Below are 25,533 nucleotides of genomic sequence, written 5' to 3' on the forward strand. Positions count from 1 at the left end.
CCAAGGGCATTATTGGATAATGCAAGGATCTTAAAAAACATGGATTCATTTTTTTTTCACGTCCCAGTGAAGAAAATATAATTTTTTTGTTCCTTTGTGGTAGGCATGTCTATTTTGGAAATTTCCAGATATTTTGCTTCCAGTTGTTCCTCCAGCTCCTACTCCTCCCTGGAAGTCATGTCTTCCACTTCCTACTTTCTTCCCTAGGGAGCCTGGGGATGGTGGTGGTGTGGTCCATCCCTTGAATCCCTCCTGGGTCCTGGGAATGTTGCTCTGTGTTGCCTCTATATTCCTTCACCTCACCCCAGAGACTGGGAGATTATTTCTTATATCACTGTTTTTTTTCTTCTTGTTTGGCAGGGAGGGAATAAGCTGGGAAGCCATTGACTGGATGGACAATGCAGAGTGCTTAGATCTCATTGAGAAGGTGGGCAGTTCTTTATAGAATTCATCTGGTCCCAGGAATCCTGGCAGGCATGACCTAGCATAGACTCATAGACTCATAGACTCTAGGACTGGAAGGGACCTCGAGAGGTCATCGAGTCCAGTCCCCTGCCCTCATGGCAGGACCAAATACTGTCTAGACCATCCCTGATAGACATTTATCTAACCTACTCTTAAATATCTCCAGCGATGGAGATTCCACAACTTCCCTAGGCAATCTATTCCAGTGTTTAGATTGACACTTAATTTTTCCTTCCTCACACTTAAGCATTTGTTTTTATTGTCCTTTCCCAATACATAGGCATAGGCCTAAATTGCAGGGCTGGCTCCCACATTCTGGTCTGTGGTTGGCTATCACATGGTCTCTGGGATTCTGCTGGTGTTTCCATGTGTTACAGCATGGGTAGATCAGCAAGATCTTTTTCACATCTTGTTCTTCCAAGAGCATGGGCCTTTTCATCCCTCAGAAAGGCCCTCTGTAAGAATGCAAATCCTCTGCTCATTGTTTGGGATAGACTTAGGTAGGGCTTTAACCTCCAAAATGCAGATTTTATAAAGAAATTTCATTTCCACGTTCTTGGTGATGAGCCAGTGTTCTACTTGTTGAGTCTGTAGATTGGCCACCAGGTGCACTTTACACTCAAGCTTTCTAGGGTGTAACTTGAAGGATGTCATTCAGCATGACAGTCTCAAACCTTTATTTCTCTAGCCTGAATCCTGTGCAGTTTGTAGTTTTACTGGTTGGTAAAGGCTGTCTCTCATTTGGATGTAGAAACTAGGTTTGCTGGCACTGGTCAACGAGGAGAGTCGATTTCCCAAGGGCACAGACAGCACCCTCCTGGAAAAACTGCACAGCCAGCATGCAGTGAGTAAGCAAACATCCCCTAGGCCAGGGGTGGGCAAACATTTTGGCCCGAGGGCCACATCTGGGTGTGGAAATTGTATGGTGGGCCATGAATGCTCACAAAATTGGGGTTGTGGGGTGTAGGAGGGGGTGAGGGCTCTGGTTGGGGGTGTGGTCAGAAATGAGGAGTTTAGGGTGCTGGATTGGGCTCTGGGCTGGGAGTTAGGATGCAGGAAGGGGTGCAGGTTCTGGCTGGGGTTGCGGGATCTGGGGTGGGGCTGGGGATGAGGGGTTGGAGGTGCAGGAGTGTGTTCCAGGCTGGGTCCAAGAGGTTTGGAGGGCAGGAGGGGGATCAGGGCTGGGGCAGGAGGTTGGGGCATGGGAGGGGCAGGGGGTTGGAGTGCATTAGAGGTGCAGGTTCCAGGCAGGGTCCCTTCCAACTCTGATATTCTATTATTCTAATGAAGCAACTTGCAGAATCTCTTCAACTCTCTACAGAGGAGATACAAGAGTCTCAGCACTTTCTTGTGAACGTTCTACACACCCTCCCTAGAGTAAGATAGCTCTGACCATTAATGAGGCACTCTTGTCTGCAGCCCATAATTTATGGCTGATTCCTGCCACTCTTGCAGCTACCTGAAAACAGGCAGAAAACTATTACATGCCAGCAAAAGGGTGGAGTATTTCTTCTCTCACCCACCCTCAACTCCCTTGTAGTGGAAGCAGATGATGAAAGAAACAGCCAAACTTGCTGAGGATCTGCACCCTTTGGCAAGAAGGATAAACTCATCCACTGCTCTTCAGTTTTCAGTAGCAAATATTCTAGTCCTGATGGCAAAATATGATGTTAACCTAATTGCCTTCTATGACAAGATAAGTGGCTCTGTGGATGAGGGGAAAGCAGTGGATGTGTTATTCCTTGACTTTAGCAAAGCTTTTGATATGGTCTCCCACAGTATTCTTGCTGGCGAGTTAAAGAAGTATAGGCTGGATGAATGGACTATAAGATGGATAAAAAGCTGGCTGGATTGTCTGGCTCAACGGGTAGTGATCAATGGCTCCATGTCTAGTTGGCAGCCAGTATCAAGCGGAGTGCTCCAAGGGTCGGTCCTGGGGCCGGTTTTGTTCAATATCTTCATTAATGTTCTAGAGGATGGTGTGGATTGCACCCTCAGTAAGTTTGCAGACGACACTAAACTGGGAGGAGTGGTAGATATGCTGGAGGGTAGGGATAGGATACAGAGGGACCAAGACAAATTGGAGAACTGGAAAAAAAGAAACCTGATGAGGTTCAACAAGGACAAGTGCAAAGTCCTGCACTAAGGACGGAAGAATCCCATGCACTGCTACAGACTAGGGACTGAATGGCTAGGCAGCAGTTGTACAGAGAAGTACCTAAGAGTTACAGTGGATGAGAAGCTGGATATGAGTCAACAGTGTGACCTTGTTGCCAAGAAGACTAACAGCATTTTGTGTTGTATAAGTAGGGGCATTGCCAGCAGATAGAGGGACATGATCATTCCCCTCTGTTCAACATTGGTAAGGCCTCATCTGGAGTGCTGTGTCCAGTTTTGGGTCCACTCTACAAGAAGGATGTGAAAAAATTGAAAAGAGTCCAGTGGAGAACAGCAAAAATGATTAGGAGGCTGGAACACATGACTATCATCCACTCCCTCCATCCCCTCTTCAGGGATTCTCCTCACATGGACCTCCTAAAGTTGGAGGTTCAATCCCTCCTTCCATCTGGAGATGATAGAGCCAGTTCCCCCAGAAATTGTGGGAAGAGGGTTTTATTCCAAATATTTCCTGATTCCCGAAAGAAGTGGTGGCTAGAGGCCCATTCTAGGCCTCGGGTACCTGAACGCCCATGTTATTTTGCAGCTCTTCAGGATGGTGACTGACTACCATAATCCCATCCTTAAATCAGGGCAACTGTTTTTTTGCCCTCAGCCTTCAGGATGTGTATTTTCACATCAGTATGTATCCTTCCCACAAACATTTTCTATGTTTCATCATTGGCGCAGAATGCTGTCGATACCATGTCCTTCCCTTTGGACTCTCCACAGCACCATGGGTCTTTACAAAGGTTCTTTCAGTAGTTGCAGCTCACCTTTCCTATCTGGTCAGTTGGGTTTTCAAGGGGCATTCTGCTCTGGAGGCCAACTGGCAACCTGCAAGGCCCTGACCTGGGTCTTCGTATCAACCTGAGGAAGTCCACATTAACATCCGTTCATCAGATAGATTTCATTGGAGCTACCAGGGCTCTCGAACTGCCAGAGCCTATCTACCAGAGGACGTGTTTTTAGCAGAGTCCAGCAGACAGCAGTACGGACCTGCCTTCAGCTGTTACGTCACATGCCAGCCTCACGCGAGATTACATCTGCAATGTCTGCAGGCCTGGCTCAAAACAGTGTACATGCTGAACAGGCACAATCTTGGCAAATGAGTTTCTGTTCCTCTCCATTGTCATGCCCACTGCCAACAATAATCATCATACTGGATGTCAAGTATGAGACGGGTAGCCGTGTTAGTCTGGATCTGTAAAAGCAGCAAAGAATCCTGTGGCACCTTATAGACTAACAGACGTTTTGGAGCATGAGCTTTCGTGGGTGAATACCCACTTCGTCAGATGCATCTGACATACTGGATGCTTTCTTCTAGGCTGGGGACCTCACCTACAAAGTTACACAGCACAGAGGAAAAGGTCCCACAGGATACATTGCTTCCCATCAGTGTTTTAGAGCTAAGGGCAGTTTGTTATGCGTGTCAGCGCTTTTTCTACAACATTCAGGGTTCTTGGGTCAGAGTAACAGTAGACAACAGGATGGCTATGTACTATGTAAATCGATAAGGGGGAGCAAGATCCCAGTCCTTATGCATAGAATCACTGGTACTGATATATTGCCTACCACACAGAGATTTCTGCAGTTTACCTGCCAGGTCTCTAGAACACAATGGCAGATACAATAAGCAGAAACTTCCATTAGTACCACAAGTGTTACGCTCAGCAACTTAATCTTTCACAACATCTGCGAAGCATGGGATCTTCTCACAGTGGGTCTTGTTGCAACCTCAACCAATACAAAAAGCCATATTTTCTGTTCCAATGGGGGATGCGGCTGCATATCTTTGGAAGAGACCCTGCTAGTCCCTACCCCACACTCTCTTCTACACCTGCTCTCCAACACCACTAATCCTCCAGACATTAATCAAACTGAGGTTGATGAGGATCATCTCAATAGTGCTGCCTTGGCCCAGATAAGTCTGGGACTCGGATCTGCTTCACCTTTCTGTAGCTATATGTTGATGCCGCCTGCTCAGATCGGACCTCATGGCACAGAATTCAGGTACATGAGCCACTTCTGCATTGTATCTCTGATCCTCAAGACCTGGTTCCTTTGTGATTCTTGAATTTAGAATTGGACTGGTCAGCTGAGATCCAATCTGTATTTTCTAAATAGTAAGAAGCCTTCCACACATAAAACTCAGCTGCAGAAGTTGAAAACACTTCTTTTCCTTGTGTTCCTATCACTCTGTATGTGCTTCTGAAGCACCTCTCTCAACTATTCTTGATTATGTATTGGAATTGAAAACACAGGGACTATGTGTGAGTTCTGTTAAAGTCCTCCTGGCAGCCATTACAGCTGTTCATTAACCTAGTGAGGGCCTTTTGCTCACCCTACCATAGCCAGATTCCTTTAAGGTTTATATAATTTGTTTCTTTGTATCTGGAACCCTACACCTCCTTGGGACCTCAGTTTGGTCCTCAGTGCCTTAAGGAACTCGCCTTTCAAGTCTATAGGCCCTATGTATTCCTTCATCGCTCCCTTAAGACCTCATTCCTGATAGCCGTCCCTTGGCCAAAAGAGTGGGAGCCCTCTGGGTGCTTGTGGCCAATTCACCATATAGTACCTTGTACCGTGACAAGGTCATGCTACGTCCCCATCCCCACTCTCATTGGACTTTCATCTCAATCAGGATATCCATCTGCCTGTATTCTTTCCCAAACTTTATTCCTCAAGAGGAGAAGCTAGCTGCCACACTTTAGATGTTAGAAAGGCACTCAGCTTCTATCTGGACAGAACAAGAATCTTTAGGATTTCCCCTAGGCTGTTTGTATCCTTCTCTAAAAGAATGAAAGGACAATCAATTTCCACACAGAGATTATCAAAGTGGGTTTCAGTTTGCATCATAGCTTGCTACGAGGCCAGTGGGGTACAACCTGTCCCCCTCCAGGCTGACAGCCCATTCCATCAGGACTCAGTTCACTTCTGTAGCCCTTTCCTTCATTGTAGAAATTTGCAGGGTCACAACCTGGTCCTCAGCTTACAAGTTCTTCAACCATTGCACTATCCAAGGGGTAGGCAACCTATGGCACGTGTGCCGAAGATGGCACACAGGCTGATTTTCAGTGCACTCACACTGCCTGGGTCCTGGCCACCGGTCCAGGAGGCTCTGCATTTTAATTTAATTTTAAATGAAGTTTCTTAAACATTTTAAAAACCTTAATTACTTTACATACAACAGTAGTTTAGTTCTATATTATAGACATAGAAAGAGACCGTCTAAAAACATTAAAATGTATGACTGACACGTGAAATCTTAAATTAGAGTGAATAAATGAAGACTTGGCACACCACTTCTGAAAGATTGCTGACCCCTGCACTATCCTATCCATGTCCAAGATGGACACAAAATTGGTGATGCTATCTTCCAAACCATCTTGATCTGCCTCTTCAGCACCCCTTCCTTGTTGAGTCACTGCTTGGGAGTCACCTCCTGCCCTCCTTCCCCTCTGCTGCAGAGTCTTTTGGCTCAGAAGTTGAGAAGAAACTGGACCAACAGCAGGTCTTTGCCTCCCTATTTACCCTCATGCTGGAGCACAAAGTTGTGTAGGGTGCAGGCACAGACCAGCAGGCACAGCTGATTCAAATCTCCAGTTGAGAGTGCATGGGTCCGCTCATGTCCTGTGGTGGAGTACCCATGGGGACCAAAACATCTCAAAAACTCAAGTTACAAAAAAGTAGGTAACCTTTTGGAGAGTTGAGGCTGAGAAAGAAGCAAGAGACTTAGGAAGACAATGGGGAATGTGTTAGGGGAAGATGAAAAACATGGGCTTTGCAGGAAAGCGGAGAGTATAATGTTGACAAAAGACTTTGGATACTATTCTGAGAGGGAATGAGGGAAGTCCAGGAAAGGAAGTGGATTGGGAGGGGAGGAGAGAGACATTAATAGACAGGGACAAAACAAAAGTGAAAGGGGAGGCAAAATGAATCAAGAAAAGATTCTTGACATGGAGGCAGGAGGGTGGTAGAGAAATCTGGGTGTACTAAAATCAATAGGAGACACCAAGGGCAAACAAGCTGAACAACATGGACTAGAAGATAAAACAAGATACCCAGTGAAAGAAAGAAAAGGCAGATGTAAAGAAGAACATAAAACGAAGGGAGACAGAAGAAGTATAATTAATTCTTCTAAAAAGGTACAGAACTGCTATGCTAAACAAACTCCCTTGTTTTTATATCCTGCGCCGAAAGTTTTGGTCAATGCCAAATCTGTGTAAGTATTAGTATCACGCCAGTAGTGTGCTAGCCTTGTATGTAACATATGCAGGCCTTGGGTCCAATTCTGCAATCCTTTGTTCATAGAGTCTGGGAAGATTGGGCCTTTTTATGGTATTGGAATATATATTTGCAAGGTAGATGTAGGTTACTGTGCAGCCTCTAGGGCAGGGGTAGGCAACCTATGGCACACATGCCGAAGGCAGCATGCAAGCTGATTTTCAGTGGCACTCATGCTGCCCGGCTCCTGGCCACCAGTGTGGGGGGCTCTGCATTTTAATTTAATTTTAAATGAAATTTCTTAAACATTTTAAAAACCTTATTTACATTACATACAACAGTGGTTTAGTTCTATATTATAGACTTATAGAAAGAGACCTTCTAAAAACGTTAAAATGTATGACTGGCACGTGAAACCTTAAATTAGAGTGAATAAATGAAGACTTGGCACACCACTTCTGAAAGATTGCTGACCGCTGCTCTAGGGTCAGGCTATGGCGCAATCGAGGTCCTCATCCACCCGAGTTTAGGAGCCAAAAGTGTTCCTTGGATCATAGCTGAGACGGAGCTGTTGCATGAGCCTGTTTATTCTTATGGCAGATAACCAGAACCCTTTTTCTTCTTTATTTCAGAGTAACCATTACTATGTGAAGCCGCGGGTGACAGATCACCAGTTTGGGATCAGGCATTATGCTGGAGAGGTAGGTGTGCATGCTGTGCCCAAGAGGAAGGAGTCAGCAGGTAGAAGGATCTAAGCCACTGACATTCACCTATGAGTCCTGAGTTACGCAAACTGCTGGGAGTGGCAGCTCCACTAAGCTTCCTGCTTTGGATCATAGCCCAGAGGAATAGACATGGGGTTGAGTTGGGCCCCCTAGGTGTTACTGTAATACAAATAGTAAAATGTCCTGAGTTGTGATCTCTCTGCTTCTGCCTTGCTGTGTGTCCTTGGGCAAGTCATTTCCCTTGCTCTGTTCCTCAGTTTTAGCATCTGTAAAATGGGGAGCATGAACTTGACTCACTCTCTAACTAATTAACTAATGTGTGGGAGTGTTTTGAGCATGTACAGAACTATATTAATGTTAAATATTATTAATGTGAGTTGCAGCTTTATAACTTCCTCCTCATCTGACCTCATTTTCTTCCTGATGATGGATCTTGATTATGGGAAGATGTAGCAGAACTATGCTGCAGTGTGATGCTCCGTCCCTGGAACTGAGCTCTTGACATGCATCCTGCTATAATGAGAGCTCCCCACTGGAGGGAGAGGAAGAGGTGTTGATGGCTCCACTCTAGGGGCAAAAGATGCAGGGGGGCTTTCCACTAGGTGGTTCAATGGTACTGGAGAGGATGTCAGCAGGCATGTCATTGCAGGAGCCACTTTAGACCAGCTCCTACCCAAGACTGAATTTAATGAAGTAGCTGGGACCCTCAGTCCCACAGAGGAGACTGAATGTGCTCAACACAAACTGCATCTGATTGCTGGTCAGACAGAATGAGTTTTGGTTACACAGATGCCCTGTTCAGCTAGAGACTCCGTCTCCACTCGCAGCTATCTTCTTCCCGTGGGTGCAGGAAATCCCATTCCTCTCCTCACTGGCTTCATAGCTACCTCCACCCTAACCTTCCCAGCAAGGCTCAAGATCTTATCCTGTCTCGTAGCTCTTGATAGGTATGGCATGGCTTATACGATATTACATGGTGTCACTTGAATAATAGTCCATGATCACATATATTGGACTGGGTCACTATAAGGCAGAAGCACAAGATGGCAGAGTCGAAGCTGAATGAACAATCTTAACTAAGATATTTCCTCATTTTTACACTGTTTAACTATGCAACATTTGCACTCTTTAAACTTAGTATTTTACCTGAATTTCCCTCCTCTTCCCCCCTCCCCCTGCCCCAGAAAAGACAAAACAAACTTCACTATGTGGAGGTGTTTGGCTGGACCCTACTGGATGCTCTGCAGCCTTGCAAGATCCACAGGACTCAGCCCCTCTCTTCCAGACTGGAGACTCTGCACAGCTTTTGCTGTATCCAAACGTGCAGTGGCTGAGGCAAAGGCCCCATGGAGCTAATATGATGCACAATGAAAGTGCATGCTGCTGCACAGATGGGCCTTCCTGTGCTGTACAGTTCACCAGCTGAGCATCATGCACTGGGACCTGCATTTGGGGCCAGATTTTAAAAAATGCTCACAATTCTGCTGCTCCCATCAATACATGTATGGCCAGATTTTCTGCAAACCCAGCTGCTTATTTTGGTGCCTAAGTGGGAGCTGAGCTCTTCTGAACATCTGGTCCCAAATGTGGATGCTGAAACCTTCTGAAAATTCGGTCCATAGTTACAAATGTTCTATACATGCTTCAAATGCCGTTTTCTGTGGGTCATAACTTGATGAAATCTGAACACTCAGGACCATATTTTCACATTTTATCCCAGTCACTGTGGTGCTACAGCTATTTGAAAAATAAACTTACCAGAATATTTTAAAATGGGGAAAGTATCTTTGTGCCCTACTGCAGGGGTTCTCAGCCTTTTTCTTTCTGAGCCGCCCCACCCCCAACATGCTATAAAAATTCCATGGCCCACAACTGCTTTTCTGCATATAAAAGCCAGGGCTGGCGTTAGGGGCACCAAGCAGGGCAATTGCCCATGACCCCATGCCACAGGGCCCCCCACACAGCTACATTGTTCAGGCTTCAGCTTCTGCCCCGGGGCCATGCAGTGGGGCTTTGGCTTTCTGCCCTGGGCCCCAGTGATTCTAATGCTGGCCTTGCTTGGCGGACTCCTTGAAAGCTGCTCACAGCCCCCCAGGAGGCCCCAGAGCGCTTTTTGAGGACCACTGTCCTAGTGCCTTGCTGCTACTTTCTTTAGTTATTAAGTCTTCCTCTGTCACTCTGCCACTGTACATTATGCAGGCCTCTCCTCCTGCCTTCTGAGTTACTTGGTGCTGAGTGAGTGCTGTGTGTGGTGATGTGACAGCAGAACTAGCCGCCGTCTTTCTAGGACATTTCTTTCTCTTACAACTGCAGCCTTGTTGGCAGGAACCTTGAGAAATGTGGGTAAAAGTGCCCTCCCCCAGTGACCCTGCAGTGCTAGGAGACCCTTTCTGTGGCCCTCTCCCAGTGACCCTGCAGTGCTAGGAGACCCTTTCTGTTGCCCTCCCCCAGTGGCCCTGCAACGCTAGGAGACCCTTTCTGTGGTCCTCCCCTAGTGGCCCTGCAATGCTAGGAGACCCTTTCTGTGGCTCTAACAATGTGGCTTCATTAATTTGTTTGTAAATAAGTGCACTGCGATCTGATATGTGAGGGATCTGTCTGCTCTGCTTTAGTGTGCACAGATGCTCTGTGTGTGCGTGTGTTGGTTCCCATATGGGAAGGATATTACCTGCCCTGAAAAGTGGCATGTTCCTCTGTGTGTGTAAGGGATTAAGTGCCCTAAGTGCTGTGTATGAGGGTGGCAGAAGGGGTTGGCCACCGTGTGTGTGTGTGTGTGTGTGTGTGTGTGTGTGATTGGCAGCTGTATGTATATTGTCAGGAGTGGGGGTCAGTGGTCCTCGATCTGTGTGTGTGAATGGGGAAAGACAAGGGTATGCTCTGCTGACAAAACCACTGGTGTAGACACCACTCTCTCAACAAAGGCATGCTTCTGGTGACATAGCTAAGGTTGGCTGGGGAGGCGATGTCCCCAGTGGTCCCCGACCTTTTCCGTGAGGCAGGCGCCAGACGAATAGCTGCCGAGGACCGTGGCCGCTGGACAAGCAGCCGCTGAAATGCTGCCATGAAACTGTCAAGAGGCATCGCCACCAAAATGCTGCCGTGAAGAAGCATCATCAGGAGGCGTCGCCACTGAAATGCCGCTGAAATTTCGCGGGATTTCAGCAGTAGCGCTTCATGACGTTGCCACTTCTTGGCAGCATTTTGGCATCTTCTTGTCTGGCGGCCAGTAGGTGAGCCCATATGGATGCCCCGGCGGGCACCATGGTGCCCGCAGGCACCACGTTGGGGACCCCTGTTCTACGCTATCAGTAGTTTCCTGTCAGTGTATGCCACATCTACACTAGAGAGCTACACCAGCATAGCTATGTCAGCACAGGCTCTGTAGTGTAGACATGCTACATTTTGAAGGTTTTCTTTGGAACTCTGCGCACTAGAAACAACTTTTTTTTGTAAATGAAAGCCAGGATTCTGACCTCATGGAGAGACTCCAGGGGCCAGGTCTTTAAGCATGTGCCTGTAGTGCCTGGGCACATAGGAGTTTCCTGCTCTGTTGTCTTGTCATTGGCATGCAGTGGAGCTGTGTGCAGGGTGGCCCTGTATGTTGGCATGTGTGGGGGAGGGGGTGTCACTGTGGCTTGAATTGCTTACACTATTATGTACTAGTCAGCGTGTATTATCTGTGTCACAGGTATTGTATGATGTGAGAGGGTTTCTGGAGAAGAACAGAGACACCTTTCGGGATGACATTTTAAACATGCTGAAGGATAGCAGGTAAGCAGCCCTTAATGCTGTGCAGGGGAGAATGGAGGCCAGAATGAGGAGAACTCTGTGGACTAAACTGAGCAGAATTCACGTGATAGCAGGGTCATGTAGAAGAAGACTTACTTTATATGATTACTCAAGTTCCTATCTCTCTGTATATTGGCAGCAGGAGAGGGGGCTGGAGAAGAAGTCAGTTTTACTGCAAAGAAATTGATACAAAGAAACATGCATTGAGCATCAGCATCGCCTTTGTTATGGGATGGACTTTGCTTATTTCTTTCCATGAAGATTTTCTGTGCCAGAAAGGTGACACTTTGGAACGCCCAAGGGATCCTTTGACTCGGGGAGCTGCAGTACTTCACAGGAATAGCTATGCATGTACTTACCATCCTCACCCTCACGCTGCGGAGAGGGCGGTGGGGGAGAATGGACATGAAAGGAGATGCTGAATGAGTAGCTGGAGAGGGGGAGGAGAAGCCGACAGGACAATTTTACAGGAGCTGTAGTGATGAAATCTATGCAACATTGATTTGCTGTTTGCTTCTGGGGCTTTCAGATTCTTTGTGCCACATTTGCTGCTCCAGTGTCCAGCACAGCCCCCAGCATAAGTTAGAGCAGTCTTAAGGTCTGCTCTAGCTTATGGCAGCTTCCTTATGGATGCCAATGGGCTACTCTGCAGCCTACAATACCAAAAATGCAAACCTCTGTGGCCTCTTCCCATTGTGTCCCTGACCAGTCCCATGGCGCTACCCCATGCTGGGAGCTGCATGGGGCAGAGGGTGTAGGGCTAGCCATGGTGGTCCTGTGCCATCACTGTGCTGGGGGAATCCTCAGGGGGCAGTTATATACCTTTACAGCCCCTTTAAACTGCTAGCAAGGCATAAAGAGCCATACTCAGAATTTTTCTGTCATCTCCCCTCTGCCTGTTTTTTCTTGAGGTTCTTGGTCTTGGGAATCTGGATCAGAGAGCTTCAAACTGAGGACCTGCAATGGAGGGGGACTGGACTTGAGGACACAGGAGGCCTCAGTCCTAAGTTCCTAGGACCTTCAGAGGTCACCTCATTACCATCTGTGGTTCCTTCAAGGGCCTTTGGATACAGGGAGCTCTTACTATGAAATCATCTAGAGGTAAAGGCCCTAGTGCAGGGTCTTAGACACATGGACCATCAGCAGCTACAGGATCTCACTCCTTTGCTAGAAGGTGGGCTTGGATATATATTATTTTAGGGATGTCACAGGGTGGCTGTCCCCTTTAAATGAAGCAGGTCCAGCTCCCCTGTGCCAGTACTGATGTTTCCTGTTTGGCCAGTTAAGAGGGTGGGACAGCACCTGGGGCTATCTATGATCAGGGACAATCTGAGAGGGAGAAGTCACAGAAGGCTAAACTGCACACAGTATTCAAAGTGTGGACGTACTCTTGATTTATATAGAGGCTTTATGATATTTATTGTTTTTTTTTAATCTATCCCTTTCCTAATGGTTCCTAACTTGGCTGTTTTGACTGCAGCTACACACTGAGTGGATGTTTTCAGAGAACTATCCACAGTGACTCCAAGATCTCTTTCTTGAGTGGTAACAGCTAATTTAGACCCCATCATTTTTTATTTATAGTTGAGTTTTTTTTTCCAATGTGCATCATTCATTGACATTGAATTTCATCTGCCATTTTGTTGCCTAGTCACCCAGTATTGTGAGATCCCTTTGTAGCTCTTCACAGTCTGCTTTGGGCTTAACTATCTTGAGTAATTTTGTATCATCTGCACACTTTGCCACCTCACTCTTTATCTCTTTTTCCATATAATTTTTAAGTATGTTGAACAGCACTGGTCTCTGTACAGATCTCTGGGGGACACCACTGTTTACCTCTCTCCATTCTGAAAAATTGGCCGTTTATTCCTACCTTTTTTCCCCTGTCTTTTTAACCAGTTACTGGTCCATGAGAGGACCTTGCTTGTTATCATATGATGGCTTACTTTGATTAAGAGCCTTTTGTGAGGGATCTTGTCAAAGGCTTTCTGAAAGTCCAAGTACGATGTATCCACTGGATCACCCTTGTCCATGTTATAGACAAACTAAGAAACTTTCAGCCAGATGGAAAAGTAAAAGCTGCTAGAAATAACAATAATAATAACTTGGAGATACCAGAGCCAATGAATGCCTCTACATGAAAAAAGGAAAATCAGCAGAAAGATTGGGAATAGACTGCATATGTTTCAAGGCTTAGAGCCTTCTAGGGTAACATGGTTTCAATGGTTCATCTCCAAGAGTGGATATCTGTGAGCGCAATTACATGACGTGTGACTGGAATACTGTGTGGCTGTGCCATGAGAGAAGGGATGCAGCAGTCTGGCTGGAACATGGGCTGCTGTTTGTGCTGTTCTTGCATGGAGGTCTGTGTAGCAAGAGGGAGGAGATGTGCTGCCTAAGCCAGAATGCAGAACACTGTCTGTGTAACATCGTGCTTTGAGGTAGTAAGACACAGGGAATGCATCTCTGCAACTGGAGTATGGGCTGCTGTCATGTTGCGGCAGTTTGAGGGTCTGTGCATCTAGAGGGAGGGGATGCCCTGCTGAGCCCTGTGATGCAGCCACATTGTTGTGTAGTGGTGTTTTGGGAAGGTGTAATTAGGATGCCTGGCACAGAAGTAGGGTGGTAAATGAGCACACAAGCTCTGATTCTTTCATAGCTGACCCTAGAATCTGATGTCCTGTGTTTTCTGTGTGTGATGCTCCTCCTCACCGCCAGGCTGGACTTCATCTATGACCTCTTTGAAAGAGTCTCCAGCCGGAGCAGTGAGGAAACTCTGAAGATGGGAACCCAGAGGCGCAGGCCAACCGTCAGCTCCCAGTTCAGGGTAAGGAATTCCCCAAGAAAATGGGCGACTCTTCAGAATGAAGAGGAGGAACTACTGTGGGGCTGGCTGAATAAGAAGTTAAGTGAGGGGTGAAGAAAAGAGGCAAGAGAATGAGTGATTCCTTCAATTTCTTTTCCAGCTCTGTAAACGTGCTAGGATGTTGCAGATAGATAAAACAATGTCTCTCTCCCATAATTTACACTGTAATGTAAATCATGCAGTGGGGGTGATAAATTGGGAATGGGGAGAGGATGAGGACTACAACTAGAATGTGCCTTTGCTTTTTTCAGCAATGTCTTGAGTGGCACAGTTTGTTTTTTCAAGTACTGATCCTGTGGCTAGGAGGGGGATGGGAGTTTAAGCTAAGTATTGATAGATCTTGTGGGGGCAGTACTTTTTACATGGGCACATAAGAATGGCCACACTGGGTCAGACCAATGGTCCATCTAGCCCAGTGTCCTGTCTTGCAACAGTGGCCAATGCCAGGTGCTTCAGAGGGAATGAACAGAACAGGGAATCATTAGGTGATCCATCCCATGACCCACCTTACCACCTTCTGACAAACAGAGGCTAGGGACACTGCAGAGCATGGTTTTGCATCTCTACCCATCCTGGCTAATAGCCATTGATGAGCCTATCCTCCAGGAACGTATCTAGTTCTTTTTCAAAGCCTGTAATAGTCTTCGCCTTCACAACATCTTCTGGCAAATAGTTCCACAGGTTGACGATGCAGTGTGTGAAGAAATACTTCCTTTTGTTTGCTTTAAAACTGCTGCCTGTTACTTTCATCAGGTGACCCCTAGTTCTTGTGTTGTGAAGGGGTAAATAACACTTTTTCTCCACACCAGTCATGATTTTATAGATCTCTATTTTATCTCCCCCCCCCCCTTAGTTGTCTCTTTGCCAAGCCGAATAGCCCCAGTGTTTTTAATCTCTCCTCATATGGAAGCTGTTCCAAACCTGTAATAATTTTTCTTGCCCTTCTCTGTACCTTTTCCATTTTTAATATAATTTTTTTGAGATAGGGCAACCAGAAAGGTGTGGGCATACCATGGGTGTATATAGCAGCATTATGATATTTGTTGCCTTATTATCTATCTCTTTCCTAATGGTTCCCAACATTCAGTTCGCTTTTTTGACTGTTGCTGCACATTGAGCGAATGTTTTCTGAGAACTATCCACAATGACTTTCTTGACTAGTAGCAGTTAATTTAGACCCTATTATTTTGTATATATAGTTTGGATCTTGTTTTCCAAAATGCATTACTTTGCATTTATCAACATTGAATTTCATCTGCTGTTTTGTTGCCCAGTCACCCTGTTTCGTGAGATCCCATTGTAACTCTTTGTGGTCTGGTTTGGACTTAACTACATTGAGTAATTTTGTGTCATCCGCAAACTTTGCCACCTCACTCTTTACCCCTTTTTTCCAGATAATTTTGTAATATATTAAACAGTGCTGGTCCCAGTACAGACCCCTGGGAGACACCACTATTTACCTCTCCATTCTGAAAACTGACCATTTATTCTTACCATTTGTTTCCTATGTTTCAACTATGAGAGGTCCTTCTCTCTTATCCCATAACCGAGTACTTTGTTTAAGAGCCTTTGGTGAGGGACATTGTGAAAAGCTTTCTGAAAGTCCAAGTACACTATATCCACTGGATCACCCTTGTCCATATTCGTTGACTCCCTCAAAGAATTCTGATACATTGGTGAGGAATGATTTCCCTTTACAAAAGCCTCTTCCCCACAAATCATGTTAATTTATATGTCTGATAATTCTGTTCTTTATTATAGTTTCAGCCAGTTTGCCTGGTACTGCAGTTAGGCTTGCTGACCTGGAGCCTTTTTAAAATTTGTCATCACATTAGCTATCCTTTTGTCATCTGGTCCAGAAGCTGATTTAAGTGATAGGTTACATACCACAGTTAGTAGTTCTGCAATTTCATATTTGAGTTATTTCAGAGCTCTTGGGTGAATACCACCTGATCCTGGTGACTCATTACTGGTTAATTTATCAATTTGTTCCAAATTGACACTGTCAGTTTAAAAAAAGTTGTGAAAATTTGTTCCAGTTTTACACCCCTCCCAAGTCCCTGCTAATTTTTGTAGGTTTTTTTTACAATCACATTTTCCTATTTTTAAAGTGTGAGACACCCACATAAACAACACGGGAAACTGAGTGCCTGTATAGGAGAAATAGTCAGAGTGGTTACCCACAGAGATGCAGGTGCAATGATCTTGGGTGTTATTTGTAACTAGAGGGGTCTCAGACTTCATGATTATATAGACTGATCTCATGGCAGACTCCAGGGGCTCATTCTATCCCTTCATTCTCCGTAAAACCTGTCTCTATACCACCCACCCATTTCCTTCTTTTTCAGTAACTCCCTGCAACCCCCACCCTCCCCGCATGTCAGGGTTCTGTGTATCTGCAGTTGCCGCCCACCCTCGCCATGTTCGGGGCTCCGTATGGCTCCCCATGCTAGGGGCTCTGTGTGCCTCTTCATTCTCACTTTCTCTCTATACCAGCATCCCCAAACTCCCCTCCACCATAGCTTCTGTGACCCACCCATTGCTCCTTCCCCTCCATGCTAGTGTATCATAGATTTAGTTGGCTCCCCATCAGACTGCTGTGAAGGGAGTCCAAGTCTTGGATCCCTGGGTGGGTAAAGCTTCCCTGGGTCTCAGCAGGCTGCAGCTCTGTTTCCTCCCTCTTAGTCTCTCTGGTACATTTCCTGGGCCCTAACTCTGTCTCCTACCCCTTCCTGGACATGGAGCTCTTTAGTCCTCAGGACCAGCTCTAACCTCCAAATACCCCAGTTGCTTAAACACACCGTTTGCCAATATCCCACTGAAATATGTGAGCCTTGTGGTTCATGGTTTATTTCTGTCTGGAGATGTGTGGAACTGTAAAGCATTTAACAAGGGGAGACACTTTGCCCAGAGTCCAACACAATTGCTCTTTTACTCAATCTGTATTTTCTTGTGCTTTATATCGTTATTTGGAACAATGAACGTCCTCACCACATTGGGGATTGCTAGCCCACCCTTCCCTTACCAGTCCTTGGGGGCTATCTGGGCTCAGGGAAAAGTAGCCACTTGCCTCATGCAGACCCCTATATGCTGGGTTGTTTCTCCTTCATGCACACTTCCTCCCTGGCTTCTGTGATCTTCCTCTCGTATTTCCAAAGCTTCCTGTTCTGGGGTGACCCTCTCTCCAGTTCCCCATGTGACTCCTTATTTAATCCTGAGGCTGGTCTCCTGTCATTCTTTATGTGTTTGGTAACTTTTTATTGCTTCAGACTTCCCCCCTTCCTTCACAATAGCGGAGGAAATCTCTTTCCCAGCTTGAGCAAAGCCACTCAGCATCTCTGTTGTCGATTCAAAGCACCATTGTTAACATGAAGTACCTTCATGTTGTCCTTGTCTGAGGAGACATGCTTTTCAGGCTGGTAAGACTTGGGGGATAAACAGGCAACAGGCATTCATTGTACAGCAGTTTCCATAGTAACCGTTCAGGATAACTTTGCAGTAGCAACCAGAATTCATAAGTTGCATAGTCAGAGCCCCAGCATCATCACACAGGGTCCTCCATTCTCTTCCCCCACCATGCCAGGGACTCTGCATATTCCATTTTCCTCCTTCCTCCCCATACCAAGGTCTCCCATCCCTTCCAGCAGTAGCTCGGTGTGTGTCCATATTCTGCCTTTCTCCCCGTGTCAGGGCCCTGTGTGCCTCCCATTTCCTCCCATGCCAGGAACTCTTTGTGCACCTTCATTTCCTCTTCTCCCCCATGCTCTTCCATTCCCCTATGCCTGCCATGCCAGTATCTCCCATTTCTTCTTCAAAGGTAACACATGTTTTTTCCACTGTAGGTGTGTGCGCACCTCAAGCATAGTTATCAGAAATTTTCCTCTAGTGGTATCAGTCAGGTCGGTTCTGGCACCCTCTGGTGCCGCATGCTCATAGCGCTGGTATAAAGGGCCCTCCCGACCTTGAACCCCCTCAGTTCCTTCTTACTGCTTGTGATGGTCACTGAAGCTGCTCGCTTTAGCAAACTTTCCCAGTGGTTTTTACTGTTTTTTGTAATGTGTATTGTTGTATATAGTTTAGTCAGTTTTATCTATTAGGGTTGGGCCTTTTCTCCTTCAGTTGGTGAAGTTCATCTGTTCCCTGGTGCCAGGGCATGCCTCGTTCACTAGGCTTCAGGCCCTGTGCCTCCTGCGGCATGTCAGTGCCCCTGAGAGACCCACACTCGAGTTGTCTCAAGTGCTTTGGAAAGACTTACAGGAAGCACTCACAGCTTTGAGACTCGCTTCAGAACAAAGTTGCTCAGACTTGGCACTGAGTACCTTGGCGATGGTGCAGAGTGTGCCTCCCACCATACGACAGTCTTGGCATCATTCCCCATCGCTGGTGCCTAAGAAGAAGCACAAGAGGCAGCTGCACGAGAGGGGTCAATTCCTGGCACCAAGGTCAGTCAAACTTGGGGACAGGGATAAAGTGAGACCTGTATAAGGCCACTCTTCTACCTTGGCACTGCAACAGCTGATACCAGTGACTCAGGAGCCTACACAGGTCCTGCTAACTTCTGCCCCTGGCTACTGTCTTCAAGCAGGAAGCATGTTACCAGTATGTTTACAGTGCTGTCAACTCTGGAGGCGTTTGCAGCAGCCAGGGACTTGCTCTCGTTGCTGCTGTCTATATTTCTGGCAGTGCAGGAATTGGTGCTGCTGGTATCATTGGTCCAGGAACCATCTTCTCCCAGCCTCTGCCTAGAATCAGGACTGTGGTACCATCCAGGGGAAAACCTTCCATGCTAGCCTCGGCGCAGGCTTCCCTATCACTGCACCGATCTCCGGCATTGATGGAGTCCACACCTCCCTAGTCGTCTTGTCAGGACTCTGTCTTTGGAGTCAGAAGGAGGGTCATACTCTGTTTGCAACCACCTGCACTACTCCCCGAGGCACTCCTACCCCACCAAACCAAACAGAAGCATATCACTGAATTCTTGCCCTCTGGTCCTTGGAGGCTGGGGCTATTGCAATGGCCCTCTGGAACTCGTGGGGTTTCCCCCCAGCCCACAGTCCCCTCTCAAGGCACTCCTATTTGGTGGCCTCCAAGAGTAGAGCACCACCAGTGCCGCGACGGGAGACTTCTGATCCAGACTCTGGTACCGAGCATCAGACAGAGGGCCCATGGATCTCGGCGAATACGGAAGGAGAGGTGGAGGGCCCTCAGTCGATGCTGGCTTCCTCCTCCCCAGAGGGGATGGTATTGGCAGCTGGTGTGTCGCCTTCCTAAAATGACCACAAGGCTCTCCAGGACTTGTTAAAGCAGGTGGCATCAAATTTGGGCATCCAGGTAGAGGTGGTCAAGGAGTCTTCTCATAGCCTGATGGACGTTTTGACAGCAGCAGGCCCCTCGAGGGTGGCCCTGCCGCTCAGTGAGGCTATCATGGACCCGGTTAAGGTTCTGTGGCAGACCTCTGTTTCCCTTCCCCCTATGTCAAAGCATACGAAGCAGACGTATTATGTGCCAGCCCAAGGTTACGAGTTTTTATACTTGTATCGCCCTCCAGGGTCCCTGGTAGCATTGGCCACCAAAGAAAGAGATTGTCAAGGGTAATTGGGGGCAATGCCTATGGCAAAAGACTCCAAAAAGTTGGACTTATTTTGCAGAAAGGTGTACTCGACTGGAGGGTTGCAACTTAGGATGGCAAACCAGCAGGCACTGCTGGGTTGCTATGTTTTGATATTTGGGATGGCACACACAAGTTTAAAGATCTGCTCCCTCAAGAAGCCAGGCAGGAAGTCTCCTCACTGGTTGGTGCAGGGAAAACTATAGTGGCCCTTGATGTAACTGATTCTGTGGCCAGATCCGTGGCCTTCGTGATAACCATGGCCAGGAGCTCTTGGTTACAGTCTTCTGGTCTTCCTCAGCAGGGCCAGCTTTAGGCTGATTTGACCGATTCCGGGGAATCAGGCCCCGCGCCTAAGAGGGCCCCGCGCCTTATGCACCTTTAAAATTTTTTTTTTAACTTACCCCAGTCCCGCTCTGGGGTCTTCGATAGTCCCGCTCCTTTGAGCAAAGCGCCAGCAGGAGCGCGGCGCGGCCCCGCTCTCCCAGCTAGAGCTCCAGCCGGGACGGCGGGGCTTGCCGCGCTCCGGCCGGGGCTCCAGTCGGGAGAGCAGGGCGGTGGGGCTTGCCGCGCTCCGGCCGGGGCTGCAGCCGGGAGAGCGGGGTGGTGGGGCTTTGCCACTCTCTGGCCGGGGCTCCAGCCGGGAGAGCGGGGCGGCGGGTCTTGCCGTGCTCCGGCCGGGGCTCCAGCCGGGAGAGCGGGGCGGCGGGGCTTTGCCGCTCTCTGGCCGGGGCTCCAGCCGGGAGAGCAGGCGGCGGGGCTTGCCGCGCTCCAGCCGGGGCTCCAGCCGGGAGAGCGGGGCGACGGGGCTTGCCGCGCTCCGGCCGGGGCTCCAGCCGGGAGAGCGGGGCGGCGGGGCTTGCCGCGCTCCAGCCAGGGCTCCAGCTGGGAGAGCGGAGCGGTGGGGCTTTGCCGCTCTCCGGCTGGGAGAGCGAGGCCGCGGGGCTTGCCAGGCTCCAGCCGGAGTGCAGCAAGCCTGGCGGCTCCGGCTGGAGCACGGCAAGCCCCGCGACCCCGGCTGGAGCTCTGGGCCCTTTAAATAGCCCCCAGAGCCCTGAAGGAGAAAAGGCCCAACCCTAATAGATAAAACTGACTAAACTATATACAACGATACACACTACAAAAAACAGTGCCTTTGCCACCCTGGTCCTTTAAATAGCCGCCGGAGCCCCGCCTCCCCCATGCATTCCCCAGCACTCCTGCGGCTATCTAAAAGGTCCGGGGCGGGGTAGAAGGGGGTTTGGGGGCTACTTAAAGAGCTGGGGTTCCAGCTGCTTCTGCTGCACCCCCTGACCTGCCCACACCAGTCCGGCCCCCCCTGCCTGCAGCCAGCCCTGCACCCCGTGCCCACAGCCAGCCCCTGCCAAACCCCCTGTCCTGTCTCCAGCCAACCCCTGCCACACACCCCTGCAGCCCTGCCCAAAGCCAGCCAGCCCCACACACACTGCTGCCCGCACCAGCCCTGCACACCTTGCCCAGCCCACACCCTCTGCCCTGTCTCCAGTCAACCCCTGCTGCACCCCACTGCCTGAAGCCAGCCAGTTCCACACTCCGCTGTCTCCAGACCTGCAAACCCCCCTGCTGCACCCCACTGCGGCCCTGCCTGAAGCCAGCCCGCCCCACACCCCCTGTCTCCAATCAGCCCCACACCCCTTGCCCTGCCTGCAGCCAGACCCTACCTCCATTCAGCCCCTGTCCTGCTCCAGCCAGCCCCATGTCCACTGCTGCCCTGCAGTTTCCAGGGCAGTAACCCTGCACACTTGCTTCAATGAGGGGGGCAGGGAGCAGCTGGGACCAACACATGTGCACACCCCCAGGGAGTGGCGGGGACCCACACATGTGAAATGGCGATCATTAATAGCCAATCAACAGCATATATGATGCAATGTATATAATATATAATTTTGTTATTCATATAGTTATGGAAAGTAAATAATACATGAAAGAAATGAAAGGCTTTTTTTTCCACTTTTTTTTTTAAAGTCATCCCTGCCAGGGCCCCACCAAAAATGTTCAAATTGGGCCCCGCACTTCCTAAAGCCGGCCCTGTTCCTCAGAGGTCCAGCAAACCCTCCCGTATCACCCCTTTGAAGGATCCTCATTCTTCTCAGAAAAGATCAGTGCTAAGCTCCATGAGCTTAAGGATTCCAGGACAACCATAAAGTCCCTAGGGTTATATACTCCTGCAGCTTCTAGGAATCATTACAGGCCCCAGCAGTCTGCCCAGTACTTTGCCTTTGCCAGCTTCTGCCTTGGGACTGACGCATGCTGCTCCCAGGCACTAAGGGAGCTTGAAGCTCCCCTTTTGACGTGATGCTCAAGGTCTCCAGCCTAGTACCCCTTATATCAGATGCAGTTGCACCTCTGGTTTTGGACCGTCTGTCCTACTTCATCAGTGCCTGGGCCTGTATCACCTCGGACCGCTGGGAGCTGTGCACAGTGGAAGTGGGATACACTAGTCTCCAGTTTGTTTCTACTCCCCTTTCCTCTTCAGGGACCCGTTTTACAAGTGACTTTTGGTCCAATAAATCCAATCCGTCCTTCAGATGGGAGCCATGGAAGAGATTCCGCAAAACTTGAGAGGAAAGGGGTTCTACTCCCATTTTCCCTATCTTAAGGGCAAGGAATGGGAGGAGGGAGCAGAGAGGAGCAAATGGGGGGCACAGGGTCTCTGTTGGAAGAGGCAGAGTGAGGGTGGGGCCATGATTTGAATGCCAATGGCTCCCTCACTTCTAGGGAACCTGCGCTGCCTCAACAGCTGTCTCAAGAACCTGGCTGTTCACCTCCTCCCCATATGGTGCTGACCTTGTCTGTGAAGACAGAGGCAAAAAAAGCATTGAGTACTTCAGCTGTTTCCACATCATCTGTCACTAGGTTGCCTCCCCCATTCAGAAAGGGTCCCACACTTTCCCGGACCACCTTCTTGTTGCTAACATACCTGTAGAAACCCTTCTGGTTACCCTTCATATCCCTTGCTAGCTGCAACTCCAATTGTGCTTTGGCCTTCCTGATTACACCTCTGCATGCTCAAGCAATATTTTTATATGCCTCCCTAGTCATCTGTCTAAATTTCCACTTCTTGTAAGCTTCCTTTTTGTCTTTAAGCTCAGCGAAGATTTTTCTGTTAAGCCAAGCTGGTCACCTGCCACATTTACTATTCTTTCTCCACATTGGGATGGTTTGTTCCTGTGCCCAATAAGGCTTCTTTAAAATACAACCAGTTCTCCTGGACTCCTTTTCCCCTAATATTAGCCTCCCAGGGGATCCTGCCCATCAGTTCCCTGAGGGAGTCAAAATCTGCTTTTCTGAAGCCCAGGGTCCGTATTCTGCTGCTCTCCTTTCTTCCTTTTGTCAGGATCCTGAACTTGACCATCTCATGATCACTGTTGCCGGGGTTGCAACCCACTTCTACTTCCCCTACAAATTTTTCCCTGTTTGTGTGCAGCAGGTCAAGAGGAGCATGACCCCTGCTTGTTTCCTTCAGCCCTTGCACCAGGGTGTTGCCCCCAAATGCATGGCAGTAGTGGCAGCCTGCCTGAGGAGATGAGCAATGCATGTCTACCCATATCTCGACGACTGACTAGTCAAAGGCCAGTCCAGAGCCCAGATGGAATCCAGCATCCACCTCATCCAGTCAACTTTCCAGGCCTTAGGCCTACTAATAAACACAACAAATTCTACCCTTGGCCCAGTGCAGAGAATAGAGTTCATCAGAGTGGTACTCAGCTCCACTCAGGCCAGAGCATTCCTCCTGGGAGACCAGTTTCAGGCGACCATGGTACCAATAAGTTCCCTCAAGACCCACCTGGTTACAGCAGCTTAGAGCTGTCGGAGATGTCTGGGCCACATGGCATCATGCACCACGCGAGGCTGCACCTCAGACCTCTTCAAGGATGGCTGGCCACGGTGTTCTCAGCTACCTGTCACAATCTGGACTCAGTTCTCTCCATACTTTTTGAGCCCTTGTTTCCCTAGATTGGTGGCTAGACCATTGCACGGTTCATGCAGGAATACCTTTTTCGCAGCCCCAGACTTCAACGTCCCCCGTTTCAGATGCGACGGCACTGGGCTGCAGAGCCCATTTAGGGCCCCTCAGGACTCAAGGCCTCTGGTCTCTAGAAGAGCTCTCTCTTCATATCAATGTCAGAGAGCTCAGGGCAGTCATTCTAGGCGTTCCTGCCTCACACTGCAAACCAGGACATATGGGTTCTCATGGACAACACAACAGCCATTTTTACACCAGTAGACAGGGTGGGGCATGTTCTTCCCTGCTGTGCTGAGAAGCAAGCTATCTGTGGGAATCTGAATGTGCATTCAGTCCACCTGAAGGCTTCTCACCACCTGAGAGCACAGAACCAGTTGGTGGATCACCTCAGCAGGTCTTCCTCCATTCACCACAAGTGATCCCTTTGGCTGGACATCACAAAGAACATTTTCCAGTGGTGGGGGACGCCTCAGATAAATCTGTTGGCTACTCAAATCATCAGGATATGCAACCAGTTCCGCTCCCTACAAAGCCAGAGCCTAGGGTGTCTCATGGACCCTTTTCTGCTACCATGGATAGATTTCCTATATTACGCATTTTCTCCTATCTTGCTAATGCACAAGGTTCTGATTAAGATCAAGCGGGACTGGGACTGGGTCATTCTCATAGCCCCGGCCTGGCCCAGGCAACATTGATTCACCACCCTATTAGGTCTCTCAGTGGAGGCCCTGCTCCCACTTCCTTTATATCCTGACCCGATCTCTCGGAATCACAGTTGGTTGCTCCATCTGAACCTCAGCTCTCTTCATCTGACAGCCTGCAAGCTTCGTGGCTGAATTCTGAAGAACAGGCTTGCTCGGAACAGGTTCGTCAGGTCCTGTTAGGTAGTAGGAAGCCCTCCATCAGAGCTACTTACTTTGCAAAATGGAAGCGTTTCTCCCATCTTTCCACCGTGGAGTTCCACCCTTGAGTTCTTCATTGCAGGTTATATTGGAATACCTGTTGCTTCTGAAACAGCAAGGCTTCGCTGTTTCTTCCATCAAGGCTGACGTTGCAGTGATGTTAGCCTCCCATCCCCCGGTCGACAGTCAGTCCGTCTTCCATCATGAGATGGTTATCTGTTTCCTTAAAGGCCTAGAGAGGATATAACTGCCAGGTTAGAGATCCCATTACTCCCTGGGACCTAAACCTCATCTTATCAAAGCTTATGGGCCCCATTCAAGCCACTGACAATGTATTCGTTAACTCACCTCTCCCAGAAGGTGGCCTTTTTAGTGGCCATCCCTTTGGCTAGAAGAATTTTGGAGATTTGTGCCCTCACATCGGAGCCCCTGTATATGATTTTCTTTAAGGATAAGGTGCAGTTGTGTCCACACCCTGTTTTCCTCCTGAAAGTGGTTTCACCATTCCATTGCAGTCACCTGGTCATTGGCACATATGTTCTCGGCACGCTATGCCATCACCCAACAGGCCAGGGACAATGCCATCTTACGCTGATCAGTTTTGTAGTCAGCATATCCATGAATGTCAAGCCCACCTCCTGTACAACTGCTTGGGAGTCACCTACATTGGAGTAGACATGTTCAAGAATTTGAAGAAGAAAAAATTATTACTAACCTTCCATAACTTTTGTTCTTCAAGATGTATTGCATATGTCCATTCTAAGACCCTCCCTGTTGGAGTTAGCTGAAAAGAAGGAACTGAGGGGGGC

The 25,533-nt window shown here is 48.4% G+C and overlaps 1 protein-coding gene across 5 annotated transcripts in view; it reads left to right on the top strand.

The window, feature by feature from the left end:
• LOC115659798 (unconventional myosin-X-like) overlaps nt 1–25,533 on the top strand; it is a 263,102-nt gene that overhangs the window by 126,118 nt on the left and 111,451 nt on the right. For all 5 annotated transcript variants that reach the window (XM_030580481.1, XM_030580482.1, XM_030580483.1 and 2 more), the window contains 5 exons: nt 361–427; nt 1,217–1,309; nt 7,482–7,550; nt 11,263–11,345; nt 14,082–14,190. In XM_030580481.1, coding sequence (XP_030436341.1) covers nt 361–427; nt 1,217–1,309; nt 7,482–7,550; nt 11,263–11,345; nt 14,082–14,190 — 421 coding nt within the window. The remainder of the gene's footprint in view (nt 1–360; nt 428–1,216; nt 1,310–7,481; nt 7,551–11,262; nt 11,346–14,081; nt 14,191–25,533) is intronic.

The sequence above is a fragment of the Gopherus evgoodei genome, chromosome 11 (assembly GCF_007399415.2).
Source record: "Gopherus evgoodei ecotype Sinaloan lineage chromosome 11, rGopEvg1_v1.p, whole genome shotgun sequence".
NCBI lineage: Eukaryota > Metazoa > Chordata > Testudines > Testudinidae > Gopherus > Gopherus evgoodei.